General features: G+C 46.3%; 2 protein-coding genes and 1 long non-coding RNA gene across 3 annotated transcripts in view; 1 reads left to right on the top strand and 2 right to left on the bottom strand.

The window, feature by feature from the left end:
• The window catches only part of TRPM5 (transient receptor potential cation channel subfamily M member 5), a 42,578-nt gene extending 41,824 nt beyond the window's left edge, over window positions 1-754 (top strand). Inside the window, exon 24 of the mRNA XM_086613162.1 lies at window positions 660-754. Coding sequence (XP_086469288.1) covers window positions 660-754 — 95 coding nt within the window. The remainder of the gene's footprint in view (window positions 1-659) is intronic.
• Window positions 755-2,160: 1,406 nt separating this feature from the next.
• TSSC4 (tumor suppressing subtransferable candidate 4) lies at window positions 2,161-5,362 on the bottom strand. The gene has a single exon (XM_086613364.1). It carries the CDS (start codon window positions 5,306-5,308, stop codon window positions 4,268-4,270), a length of 1,041 nt encoding a protein of 346 aa, XP_086469490.1. The 5' UTR covers window positions 5,309-5,362; the 3' UTR covers window positions 2,161-4,267.
• A 2-nt stretch (window positions 5,363-5,364) lies between these two features.
• LOC147528513 (uncharacterized) lies at window positions 5,365-8,228 on the bottom strand. Its single transcript, XR_015222207.1, has 4 exons — window positions 8,209-8,228; window positions 7,402-7,528; window positions 6,458-6,530; window positions 5,365-5,384 (listed from the first exon to the last, which is right to left on the bottom strand). It is a non-coding gene; the product is annotated as an uncharacterized LOC147528513 (long non-coding RNA).
• Between the last annotated feature and the right edge of the window lie 4,240 nt (window positions 8,229-12,468).

Below are 12,468 nucleotides of genomic sequence, written 5' to 3'. Positions count from 1 at the left end.
TTTCAATCAACACAGCTCATTTGCCTTCAGAGCTGCAATTATTTCTGTCAGTTAAGAATCTTGTCCTGTGTTCCAGGGCTCCACTGTTTGGAATTTAAATTAGAGGCAGAAACAGACTATTTCTCAGCCACTGCAGGATATCCAACACAATAAAGATTCTGGATATTCTTCTTAATGATCTATTTTAATATCTATTACTATCTATTACACAAAAAGCCCTCAAAAACCCATAAACTAAACATATATATATACACTACAGGGGAAAAAGAATTAGCTGGAAACTCAGCAAAGTCACGACATGATGACAAGATCTCAAATCGGTCAGACTCAAACCAACCTCAAACTTAATTCTGTTAGAAGCTTCTAAAACGCATAGGTAAATCACTTCATTATCAACATTCCAGTAAGAAAAAACATCCTGCAGCATGTCCTCCAGACATTTTGATATTGTAACTGCATAAGAATCAGAAAACTTCAATAGCTGAAAAATAAAGAAACCTGTTTTTCTCATTTACTGAGCAAGTGCAGAGTAGTAGAATCTACAGAATGTTTTTACTGTGCATTATTTTCAACATTTTAAAGTTTCTTAAGCAATTACTACTATGCGTCCCTTGTCCGAAGGCTTTTAAACAAGCATGTGGCTTCTACAATCCTACTAGGTGTGATAAATGCCAACGCGGAAGTGCCCTTGCCAGAAAGAAGTGAAGAGCATGCAGATCAGTCCGAGACTGACATCACATACATTGATAATTAAATTTTATTTTCATTTCTTCAGATTAAGCTTTTTGTCCTACCGAACTACTGTAGAAGCAAAATCCTAATCTCAGGAAGGCCAAAGGCCCAGCTCTCAAAGCTTTTATGCCAAGCCCTGGCAATGTTTGACACTACTGAGGATTTCTTGGTCTTCCTCCTTCAATTTCTTGGGCTTTCTTCCCTCCTGCTCCTACGCCTCTCGGTCCTTTCTCCAAAACTCTATTCCACAAATCGCACAAAAAGCGAGTCTATACTGGGGGAGCAGCCTGTGGAGGGGGTCCGCTTCAGGGGTCGGAAGTGGGCTGAGCTCCGCGTTCCGCGTGGTGAGCGATTGTAGCAGTCAGTTCCTAATGCTCTCATGGTTGTACGTTTGCACTTGATTATCCTTTTTTTTTTTTTTTTTTTCTGGTATTGTTCTATTAAATTGCTCTTATCCCAACCCACTGGTTTTACCCTTCCCTCCCAATTTTCTCCTCCCATCCCACCTCGGGGAGGAGTGAGCGAGTGGTGGCATGGTCTGGGCTAAACCACGACAAAAACCAAGCCACTTCCTTGGCCAATAAAGCAGGCTTGTATTTCTGAGTTGCTTAGAAAGGAAATCGAGAAATAGTTTCCACAGGAAGGGGCCTGGGATACTGACTAGTTACAGTCCATAGCTCCTGTGGTTCTTAGAACCCTCAAAAGACTGCACTCACCATCTTCTCTTCCCACGCTGGCTCCTGTCAGGTGTGTGCTGCTTACGGAGGGTTCCTTACTCATCCCCGGAAACTGGGATGTCATGGCACAATCCTCAAGCGTGCGGTGGCTTGCAGTCACTTTCCAAACGCAAAGGAGGTGACCCTCCTGCAGTCAGGCCCTCAGCCTCTGCTGCCTGCTTTTTCGATTCCATGCCAGATCCTAGCTGCTGCTGTCAGCTTGCTGCTCCTGAAGGAGACTTTGCATTTATGTATCTCATTTCATTTTACTTTTCTCTCTTAAAGGGCCAGGGAAAAAAAAAAAAAAAAGGAGAGAGACTTAAAAGCAAGAATGTATAGCAAGAATTTTCCTGCAAACTAGGAATCTGGACTGTTTGTCACTTCTTTCATTACTTCATCTGGCAATATACACTTTTAGCATATCAAAGCTAGCTGGCTTTATTAGTTTTGTATGAAAAGATACATCAATAAAATGAATATTACTACTGTCCTTGTAAGAGGAATTTTTTGGAATAATATAAACAGCATCAGAAGGGGCAAGTATTGGGTTGTGGTCTTTCTTACACTGATAAGATTCAACTGGACTTAATTTCCTCATGCATGTAACACTGCTTCTATACAACATAAATGTAGGTTGTGCAAAAGCTTCTTCTGTTACCAGAGGCAGGAAAAAAAAAAAAAAAAATCTCAGATCTGATAAAAACACTTTCCCAACATGAGTCCTTTATTAACAGATATTAATCGTTACGTCTTAATAAAACAGGCATTTGTCTAGTTTATCGGCCGTGCCCCAGACCTCAGTGACTCCAATAACAGTGATGGAATTTTGGCACTGTCCTACCTGTTCCTCACCCTAGGCAAGCAGAAGTTGTAAAAACACTGAGTTTGTACTGAGCTACATTTTTTGTTAGGGAATAATGCATATCTTCCAACCAGCATGCCCTGCTCTTGGCAGCAGCTTCCATTCTGAAACAGCTACTATTTTAACTGTGATCAGCACATTAATTATCCACTGGAAACCAAAATCTATCCATTAGGCATTGTTGTTATGTCCCACTCACATGCACTGGAACAACTGACATACTTAGCAATGACCCATTAATTAACGTGCATCAAACCGTGTACTCATGAGAAAACACATTCTGCTTTTAAACTCAAAAGGTGAATTTCAAATGATGGAGCAATATTACTAGTTTTACATTGTTTTCTGCTTCTGCTGCCACATGATACCATCTGTTCAAACACAAACAGCCAAACGATTTGGGCCTACTGGTCAATTACTGATAAGATGCTGACACTCCCACCGAGGAAGTAACCTCCTCAAATGTTCTTCAGAGTTTGAGCAAGCACAGTCTAGCAAGAAAGATCACAATTTCTGAAGAACTAATCTTTCACTACACAGTTATAAATACTAACATTGGGCTTGGTTAATTGAGAACTCTGGCAAAAAAATGTCAATCCAACCTGACCTGACCTCGTTTGAATTTCAAATCATACAACCTTTCAATGAATTTAATCTTTCAACCTTATTTATAAAATTTATTAACATTCTGTGTGAAAATCTACTACATTTGACATTCATTACAATGTGATTCATTGTACGAGGCGATTCATCCCATGAGGTGATTCTCTATATATTGTAGAATGATTGAAAATGTTAAAAATGTGCATTTTAGAATCTAAAATATGAGACTTGAGGAAGAAGTTACAAGACAGTAAGCTTAGAGCAACGTTCTAGAAAATTTTCAAGACAATTCTCAAATCAAATAAACTGAGTATTTGTTAAAACTCCTATAGCCGCATTAATCAGCGTGGTTCAAAGAGATGAAGAAATCAAGCTACAACTGAAAAGTTATTCCATCTCCAAGAACAAAAAAGTATCCAGTTCTGGTATAAACACCTCATTCCCACCGAATCCACACACAGAATCAATATGGAAGCAGTGCCACCTGGAAAGGACATACAAACACGCAGGCCAAAAATCATCACATCATACGATACCAGTAAGAGGAAAAGCTGCTGCCCAGCTTAACAACTGAAGCTGTTATGAATTCCGACCTACACTCAATGTGGTGAGGCTTTGCTGAAGCCATCCTGAGCGTGTCTTCACCAGGATGTATCCAGAGCTGTACCTCTCTACCTTGTGTGTTTTTTTAAAACTTTATCATTTAACACTAGGTAAGGTAAATATTAAGCCAATCTTAGAAAAATAAAAGGTTTTGCCAGTTCCCACGTAGGCCCTCCAAACTCATGATTGGGCACTGTTGTGCTTTCACTCTCAATGGCAAGGACAGAAGGATGGATTTTTTTTTTTTTAAAAAAAAAAGGTTTTCCTCCCTGGGACAGGGCCAGGAGAAATCCCATTTAGTGGAAGACTAGACTTTATTTTCATTGTTGAAAAATCTCTACATAACGAGCTCATAATCTTTGTTCCAGGATTCTACAGAATTTGGGAACAGCTCTAAATTTGGGGGTTAGTAGGAAGCCTTGCAGCCTTTTAGCTAACACATCTTTTTCTTTGACTACTTCAGCTCCGGAGCGAGCCCCAAGGAGCTGCTCGAGCAAATGAAGCACACCTTATACTCTCCTGCTAGGGTGCAACTATCCTGTTCCCACAGAATTCTCACAAACAAAAAGTCTGCAGTGTATTTTAGGTAGCTTAATTTCTAACAACATAAAAAGTTCTTGGTGGCTATGATGCAAACCGTTAGACAAAAAGCTATCACATGGTTTCCAGACCAGCAAAAAAAGTCAGAGAAAAAAACAAACATATCCAAAGACAATACAAGTCCTTGAATGTCTCCAATGCGCTCCATCCTTCAGGACTCTTCCTCCTCTCCTTCGTCATCTACTTTAGGTCGGAAATGTTTCCTATTCTTCTTCTTGCTGCAATGGAATCCGACTGTTTCCACCGATGGCTCTTCACCTGTGCCAGTAAACCTTGCACTAAGCTTACCTTCTGTACTCAGGTCCCCTGCCATCACGCACTCCTCCTCCTCAGCTGCCTTTCCACTTCCACTGTCTAAGTGCCCCAGCTCTATCTTATCCTCCTCCCTCACATCATCAGTCTTCTTAAGAGATTTTCCTTTCAGATCCGTTTTCATGTGTTTCTTGTCATCCTCTCCTGACGATGTTTTCTTTTCCAGTCCATCAACACCCCTTTTTATTGGTTTGGTGAAGACAATCCTCCCTGCTCCACAGCTGGAGGGGTCCTGGTTGAAGTATGGGGTGTAGCTATCTTGGGTAGCTGAGCTTTGTTCCTCCCCTCTTTTCTTCAAACCCTCTAGAAATTCCATGGCCACTGCCCTGTTTGTCTTGTCACTAGACTCTGAAACTCCATCTAGGCTGTATTTGGTCCAGCGCTCTGGGTGCGCCACATAGTCAGGCACTGCAGGAGAGGTTTTGGGAGCCTGCACTGGTTTGGCCTGCTTTCCTAGGCTTTCTGGAACCATGTTACCTGAAGCAGTAGTTGGAGGCAATGGACGCTTAAACCTCCCATCAACAACATTATCTTCAGGCATCGAGGGCACAGACAACTTGGCTGCCTCTTCCAGGCAATCAAAAATGCTCTGGCTACGGAGGGAGAACGTAGAACTCATGCCTCTCAGATGGAACGGCTGGACCGGAGATCTGTGACTGCTGCTTGAAGAGTCAGTGGTCTCCCCTGATCTGTAATCCCCATCGTCTACAGACGGCTCCTCAGGAGATAGTGTATCAACTTCCGCTTCATCTGCCAGCCCCAAATCATCGGAATCAGAATCGCTGAGTGACACTGTGTCTGAGGGAAGAGCTCCTTCGTAGTCCGTGACACCACCAGCCACTATCCCCAGAAAGGGTTCACCTGCATCCTGATCTCCCATCTTCGAGCTGTCACTCCTCTGAGCTCTTCAATGTAGGCGCGGGAACAGCTGCAAATATGGCCACCAAGTTTAGAGCCTAGAATGTAAAGGAGCATAAAAATTCAACTATGAAACGAGAACCAAGTATGAGAGCATCGTTCTGCGCGTGCAAAATAATTACTACTGCAATGCAAGAGGCAGCTGTACTTCAGGGATTCCTACGCACTTTTGCTTGAAATGAAAACATTATTTAAGGAATGAATGCACACTAAAATTAAAGACTTACACAAGACTCAATGCAAGAACATGAAGTAATTAAAAACAGTGTTGCACACCAAATTTCGTTAAAGGTTACACCAGGTCCAATTTCTAAAAGATAAACATAAAGTTTTTGAGCAAATCTGAATATCCCAAAAGTGTCTTGCACATCTTCCAAGAGACAGCAACGACCTCTCCAAATTACACTCTGCATTTATCATACCGTATAAATCTACAAAAACACATCCTCCTAATCTCTCACGCTTTCTTTTGGCCGTTATCATCCTTTATTGCATCAGCCGCTGTACCTCCTGTCTCAATAATCATCACATTCTGCCTATTATAAACGACACTATCACTGATGGAGGTCAGTGGCAGAGAAGCCACAAAAATATCAGGGTTACAGTTTCAGGATTGCTTTAAAGTGACATAAAGTACAAGCTCCACTCCTTCCTTGAGTTTAAACTCTCATGTCAGTACCAGATTCCTGGCATCAGAAAACGAGCCGGCCTAAGAAGTCAATCCCATTGGATTAAGAAAACTAATCGCACATGCCATGCTTGTGCATGGAAACAAGGGGAAGGTGCAACCAATGGTCTGCCAGAGCTGGCCCCTCAGTCAGTAAAAAGACAGTGTGATTTGAAATCTGACTTCCAGTAGTGGCTGGAATACCTGATTCACTCCGCCACTGGCTTGAAGGGAACCTTGCAGAACCAAGGTGGTTGGTGAACACATTACCACTTGCCAGGCAATCAGAAACAGAGTTGGCAAACACGCACTTCAGTTCAACTCACAAAAACATGAATTACAGAAACAGTTCTAATATATTATTAGAATAAGCTCAACTACCTAATTATAGGTTCTTCTGAAACGATGCAGTAAACAGACGTGGAAAGTCTGTTAGTCACTCACTTTCTCTTGAGACTGAGTCAGCTTCCCCTCCTGAGGGTCAGTTAAAGCCACCAAAGATCTCAGCACTTCCACCCTAGAAAACAAACATTTCCATCAAGATAATGGAAATGTAGTTTTAAAATGACTTTTAAAAATAATTCCTTCCCCTTGAATCATTCAAACTTGCAGAACCAAGTTCTAAATCTGACACAAACTCATGCTGGTATAAAAGCCTGCAGATATTCCTGGATTTTTGGCAAAAGAACAACACACAGCCAAATAAGGCAGGCACCACTATACTTACTCAGTCTCCACATTCACATTGCCAACCTTATTCTGTACAACAGAAGAGAGGTTTTAAAAAAATAAAACTGTACTTTCCATGTGCAGTAAACCACTACTAAACAACCAATATTAAATGCAGCTACAAAAACAAAAATAATAGTTATGCATTGCAAGCACTAAGTGCTGCTAAGTACTAAGAGCATGGATATCACAGAGTTCTGTTTTCAAAGAAAGGTCATATTCACAGTTCGGGCCAGGTCTTCATGAGGCATTGAAACACAGAGAAACTTCTGAAGAATTCAACAGACCAAGTCCTATGTTCCGTGTAAAGTCCGGCTGTCTTTGACAAACGGCATCTGATGACAGCTTTTGAAAACACTGCCCTCGGTGTAACTTCTAAATGGGAAATAATTATCTGAAAATCATACATTCTTCCACTTAGTTTTATAACACATAAAAGTAATTACTACAACCCAAAAGAGACACTGAAGTGCATAACTGACTAAAATAGCTGCTTTCAGATGACAGTGTAAGTGTTCATCACAGGCTGTGAATCAGGTATCTCTTGTCTGAGGGCAGCCACATAGAACGGAAAAATTTTGCTCCTAAGGAGATGTTTTAGCCTTGACACCATTAGCAGCCGAAGATATTGACCGTTACAGCACATGAGACAGACTCACAGGTTTGTTACAGCGACGTGCTCACAGCACAACTCCGACAGGACGGTGTCTCTCTGGACGAGAAGGTCCCCACCGGACTCTTCCATCCTGGTCTCACTCAAACAGGCTCTGTGTGTCTCCGTGCAGCCTGTGAGGAGAACAGAGGCTCCCGTCACTCCAGACCACCGCCATGAGCCTGCTCTCCCCACAGAGACAGCGCTGCGGCAAAGCCGGCCAGCGATCCTGCGCCAATGACAGCACGGTTCCTTCGGGAGAGCACGGTTCCTTCGGGACAGCACGGTTCCTTCGGGACAGCACGGTTCCTTCGGGACAGCACGGTTCCTTCGGGACAGCACGGTTCCTTCGGGACAGCACGGTTCCTTCGGGACAGCACGGTCCTTCGGGACAGCACGGTCCTTCGGGACAGCACGCACACGGGCCGCCGCACCACGGGTGATGGCGGCAGCTCTCGGGCCCTGCCTCACACCTCCGGTGGGCACCTCGTCCCGGGAGGCGGGAAACGACGGAGCTCGCGGCCTTGCTCGACATCACGGCTGCCGCCCTGCCTGTCCGCCCAGCGCCCCTTCCCGGGCCGGGATCCTGTCGGATACAAACACCCACCCCCGGGGGCTGCCGCCCTCCTCCAGCCCCCCACACCTTTCTCCTCACGCCACAGCGGGGCCCGGAGCCCGCCGCTCCCGCTCAGCGCCGCGCGCGAAGGCCGCCAGCCCACCGCCGCCTCCGAGCACACGGCCTGACACCGTGGGGAAGGAAGGGGAAGGGAAGCGCCCCGCACCCCGACACAGCACAGGCCCGACGCCTCCTCACCGCGGCCTCCCGCCTTTCCCGCCTCTCCCCACCGCCGGCGGCTGCGGCCACGGCTCCGCGCAGGGCGCGCTGGGACACTGAGTCCCCGCCGGCCGCCGCCGGGCAGCACCTCACGGCGGCAAGACTACAGCTCCCGGCGGGCAAAGCGGGCGGAAGGGGCGGGAAGGGGCAGACGCTACCGCTCTCCGCAGCGCCTCTCCCCTTCGCCTGCCGGGAGTGGTAGTTGCCCTCCTCTCTCCGGTGGGGGACATTTTGAGAGCCGGGGCACGGGGAAAACGCCACGGGCTCGCGGCCGAACTGGGCTGACTACAGCGCCCAGGGTGCACCGCGCCGCCCTCCCGCCCGCCATTTCGCAGCTTGTGAGGCGAGGAGGAGGTGGTGGGCGCTGGGTCCTGTGGCTGTCACGCAGAGCTTTTAGTCTCGTCAGAAAAGCAGGGTTTGGTCGCAATAAAAAGTACAGAGGAAGCCTGGGGTTTTGTTTTTTGTGTATATTTTTGATTTTTTTTTTAATTTGTATGTATGTATTTTCTAACCAGAAAACCCCGAGTCACTTGGGGTGTAAAAGCACTATGCATCGGAAAAAAAAAAAAAAAAAATTCCATTTCCTCTCCCAGAAAAACGTTTTTTGTGTGTGCGTTGGGAAGTGGAAATCTGCCTGAAAGTGTTTTACTGGTGTTGGCCTGATTTTTTTTCCCCCCTTCTTTCAGCAAAAAGTTTAAATTTTCAGTGGAAATACATTTCCCAAGTGGCTTTGCTATTTAGCTTGTTTACCCTGTGTTAAGGAAAAAAAAGGCAAGGTTTGCCAGCGGGCTGCACCAGCCTGTGGCCCAGCAGCCTGCAGGGCTCATCGCCACCCTTTCCTCAAGCTCAGGCCAGGGGGCTTCATCATTTAATTTAAATTAACGCCTTTAAAGGTTGCACTTGTACCTCTTCAGGTCACTCCACTCTCAGGGGTTTGCTATAGGCCTCGAGTATAAGTGAAGCTCATCTGCGCCATTGTTTTGCAACAAAAGAAGAAACTACCATGCAGCCCCGCTTTCTGTGATTTTAGTGGCAGTTTAATTTTCCTCCCGTGGCATCCCAGCCCGGCCGCATCGCCGGTGGCTTTGCTGATGGGTGTGCAGAGGTGAGGCTGCAGCCATGGCCAAGGAGACTTCACCGAATGCCCTCAAGTGGGGCCACACTGTGAGTCACCCGTAATATAAACTGTAGCCACTTCATTTGTGTTGTCAGTTTTAAAATATATACTTTTGCCTGATGGAGTGTTGCTAACGACGGTAATTTATGGGACGGGGGCTGTGTTTGGAATACATTTGGCAGCAACGACGAGATTAGTGCAAAACGTCTTCTGTCAGGCTGGAGTCATGCTGCGGTTTTAAAACAACAGCTCTAGAGCTGTTTCCCTGTTTGGGGATCCTATTTTTTTTGATGTATACACATAAGATAGTATGGTCACAGGCATTCAAATAGGTTCCTGGCTGGAGGGAGGAAGTGAGGAGAACCAGTATCTGGTAGATGAGCAGGAACGGATAGGAGGAGGGTAGTGAACAGGCAAAGGGAGCCATAAGTAAACCATGGGTGAAGGCCACCAGTGCTGTGTAACACAGTCTAGAGTGCCGGGGATACGCTCGGCATGAGCCTCTGAGGGTACTAAGGAGGAGGCAAGAACACAGGTAAGTGGTGGCACGCCCCGTTTTTGTAAGGCTGGAGACAAGCAGGGTCTGCCATGGATTGGTGCAAACAGTGGCTCTCTTTTCTTTTGAACCCCGGTTTTAATGCTAGGTTAGGGGCCCAGAGGGGCAGAAGAGGGCTATACCACCTCCACCATTTCCATCACCTGTGGATGTGGGTGCCTTCAGGGACAAGCCTCGTTCCTCCATTTCCAGAGGCTACAAATTTCCTTTTTTTGCCTGGTCACCTTCAGAAGCTGGCTGTACCCTTTTTCACCTTCCTGTCTTTTTGCAGGAGATTCACTATTGCACGCTGCTGAGAACATGGCATGAGCTGCTTTTTCTCTGGTGGCTGAGGACAAGATGGTTTGCAGCAGTGGCTATGCTGGTGCGCTGGGATTTTCGCTATTGCTTGGCGACAGCTCAAATGAAAATAATGAGTCAGACTCTGAAGACGAACAGATGGTAAAGCGTTTTCCCCTCCCCGGCATGAACTAAGGTACCTTGAAGAGGGGTGTGGGGCTGGAAAGGGGATCTGAGCTGCAGCCCAGGACATCATCCAGGCGAGTGGGCCACATCCGGTGCATGGGCTCTGAGGGGCCGGCTCCTTCGCAGAGATGGCCCCACGTGTCTGCAGGAAGCCAGCGCGTCGTCGCGTACGGGGGCAGCGTGTGTAAACGCATACCAGTCTCAGCCCGGTTACTGGGCGCTTGGTGCTCCTTTCTTGCAAATAAATCTGTCGCTTGGCCCCCATCTGGTAACTGTTTCCGCTGCTCACTGGCAGGCTCCTGCTGCTTCTGCGCTCAGAGCCCGGGGTGGGCGCCTGGCAGCGACCGCTGGCCCCTCTCCTCATGGCTACAGGAAAGTGGCCGGCGATTCCCTAGCAGCCACCCAGATCCTGCAAACCAGAGTGATCGGATACGTTTTCACCATCATCTGTGTCTGGAAGGAGTACAGAAGTTAGGCTGGTGTGGCAGCACGCAGCTGATGCTGGAGCTCCTGAGGGGAGGTGGGGAGGGAAAGGAGTATTTTCCTGCAGGCAAAAAGCAAAAGCACAGTAGTGACCACAGCATCCTTCTGTACTGGGAAAAGGCAGTCACACCAAGCCAGAATCAGTACAGGCCAAAGGAAATAATTAGTTACCCTCTCCCACTTGCAGGAAGAAAAGCCTACAAATGGCCTTGAAATCCCTTGTGGGGTGAGTTTCCAGGATTCAGGCCTTGACACTGCCTGCCTTCTGCACTGAGCTTTGCTTACCTGTTTTACTTTGCACTTTCATTTGGTCCTGGCTCACCTGCTAGCTGGTTTGATTTATTCTAGTGTTGTTTACTCATGTTGGTGCTTTTTCTCCTGAAGGTGACTACATAAAATTAGTTCCTGTGGAGTGAGCTTTAATGCAGGCAGGCTATGAAGGTCTTTATCAACTTGATTCTTCACAATAGCAGTGTTATTGCCAGCCTGGAGAGGACCTGCAGGGAGAACCTGCAACCCCTTTTTTGTTAGAGACACTGCCAGTGTGGGAGGGGACTGAAATAATTTAAGAGCAAAATAATACTCTCTTGAGTATTAATTACTTCAATTCAATAATACACTTACTTGAAATTAAAAAAAACCCAAACAAACAGTTGGGCATCTCTGTTCATTTTGGTTTAGCTACAGAATATTTGTACTAAAAAAACCCTTCTCCTAATTTTTGTTGCTTTTTTTTTCTTTGCTACCATTGGCCCCAGTGTGCCTGATACTAACAGCAGTAGCCAAGGGCTGAAAGAGGTCGTTAGAACCAGCTGAAGGCCTCGAAGTTAACATTGAGGTAAAACCCAAAACCCACAAAACCCTGACTCCTCAAACCAACCTCTTGGTAGTACATGACAACTGTGTGATCTTCATTAACCAACACAACTATGTAGCCAACCCAGGGCTTTGCATTTAACGCCACTAACTCTTGCTGGAGGAAATCTTACCGGTTTACTCACAGCTGGCAGGCAGGGTGTTGTGTGTGCGTCATCTCGCCTGGCCTAACACCAAACCTCTCCAGTACTCAGCAAAGTTGTGTTCTGACATGAGGGAATGCCCTAATAAAGCAGGGCCAAGAAACACCTTTTTTTTTTAAAAAAAAAAGGTGTGATTAAACTCTAATTAGAAATGTTACTTGCAACCACTGGCACTTGAGCTGGGTCAGCTAAACCCAGTGGAGAAATGCCATGTGGTCCACATTGGCATGCCTGGCTGCAAAGTTTATGTATCCTCCAATGTATCTGCAAGTGTGAAAACAACACGGGTTTCAGTCATGCAGCAGTTTTAGTGGCTGGGAGGTGTTTTCTGTTTGCTCCAGGTCCCTGCACTCTAAAGTGAAGGCATCAGGCCGCCTGCGTCGGACAAACTGCCCGAGGTTGGCTGAAGTGCTCACGCAGCAACAGGGCATCTTTGCTTCTGCACCCTCCTGCTTCCATTATGCCCGTGCAAGGTAATCTGATGCTCCCCAGGCTGAAACCGAGAGGAGCAGTTGGACAAAAATACACAGATTAACACCGAGCCTCCAGTTCAACTGCACAGCGTGGTACCAATGGGATTTGGGGTTTCCAGCCTGTGT

The sequence above is a fragment of the Tauraco erythrolophus genome, chromosome 6, assembly GCF_009769465.1.
Source record: "Tauraco erythrolophus isolate bTauEry1 chromosome 6, bTauEry1.pri, whole genome shotgun sequence".
NCBI classification, from domain to species: Eukaryota; Metazoa; Chordata; class Aves; order Musophagiformes; family Musophagidae; genus Tauraco; species Tauraco erythrolophus.
This window is presented reverse-complemented; position numbering and strand designations above follow the sequence as displayed.

Excerpts from the sequence above, each read along its gene's own strand:
- TSSC4 (XM_086613364.1), bottom strand. The coding sequence starts at position 5,308 with ATGGGAGATCAGGATGCAGGTGAACCCTTTCTGGGGATAGTGGCTGGT.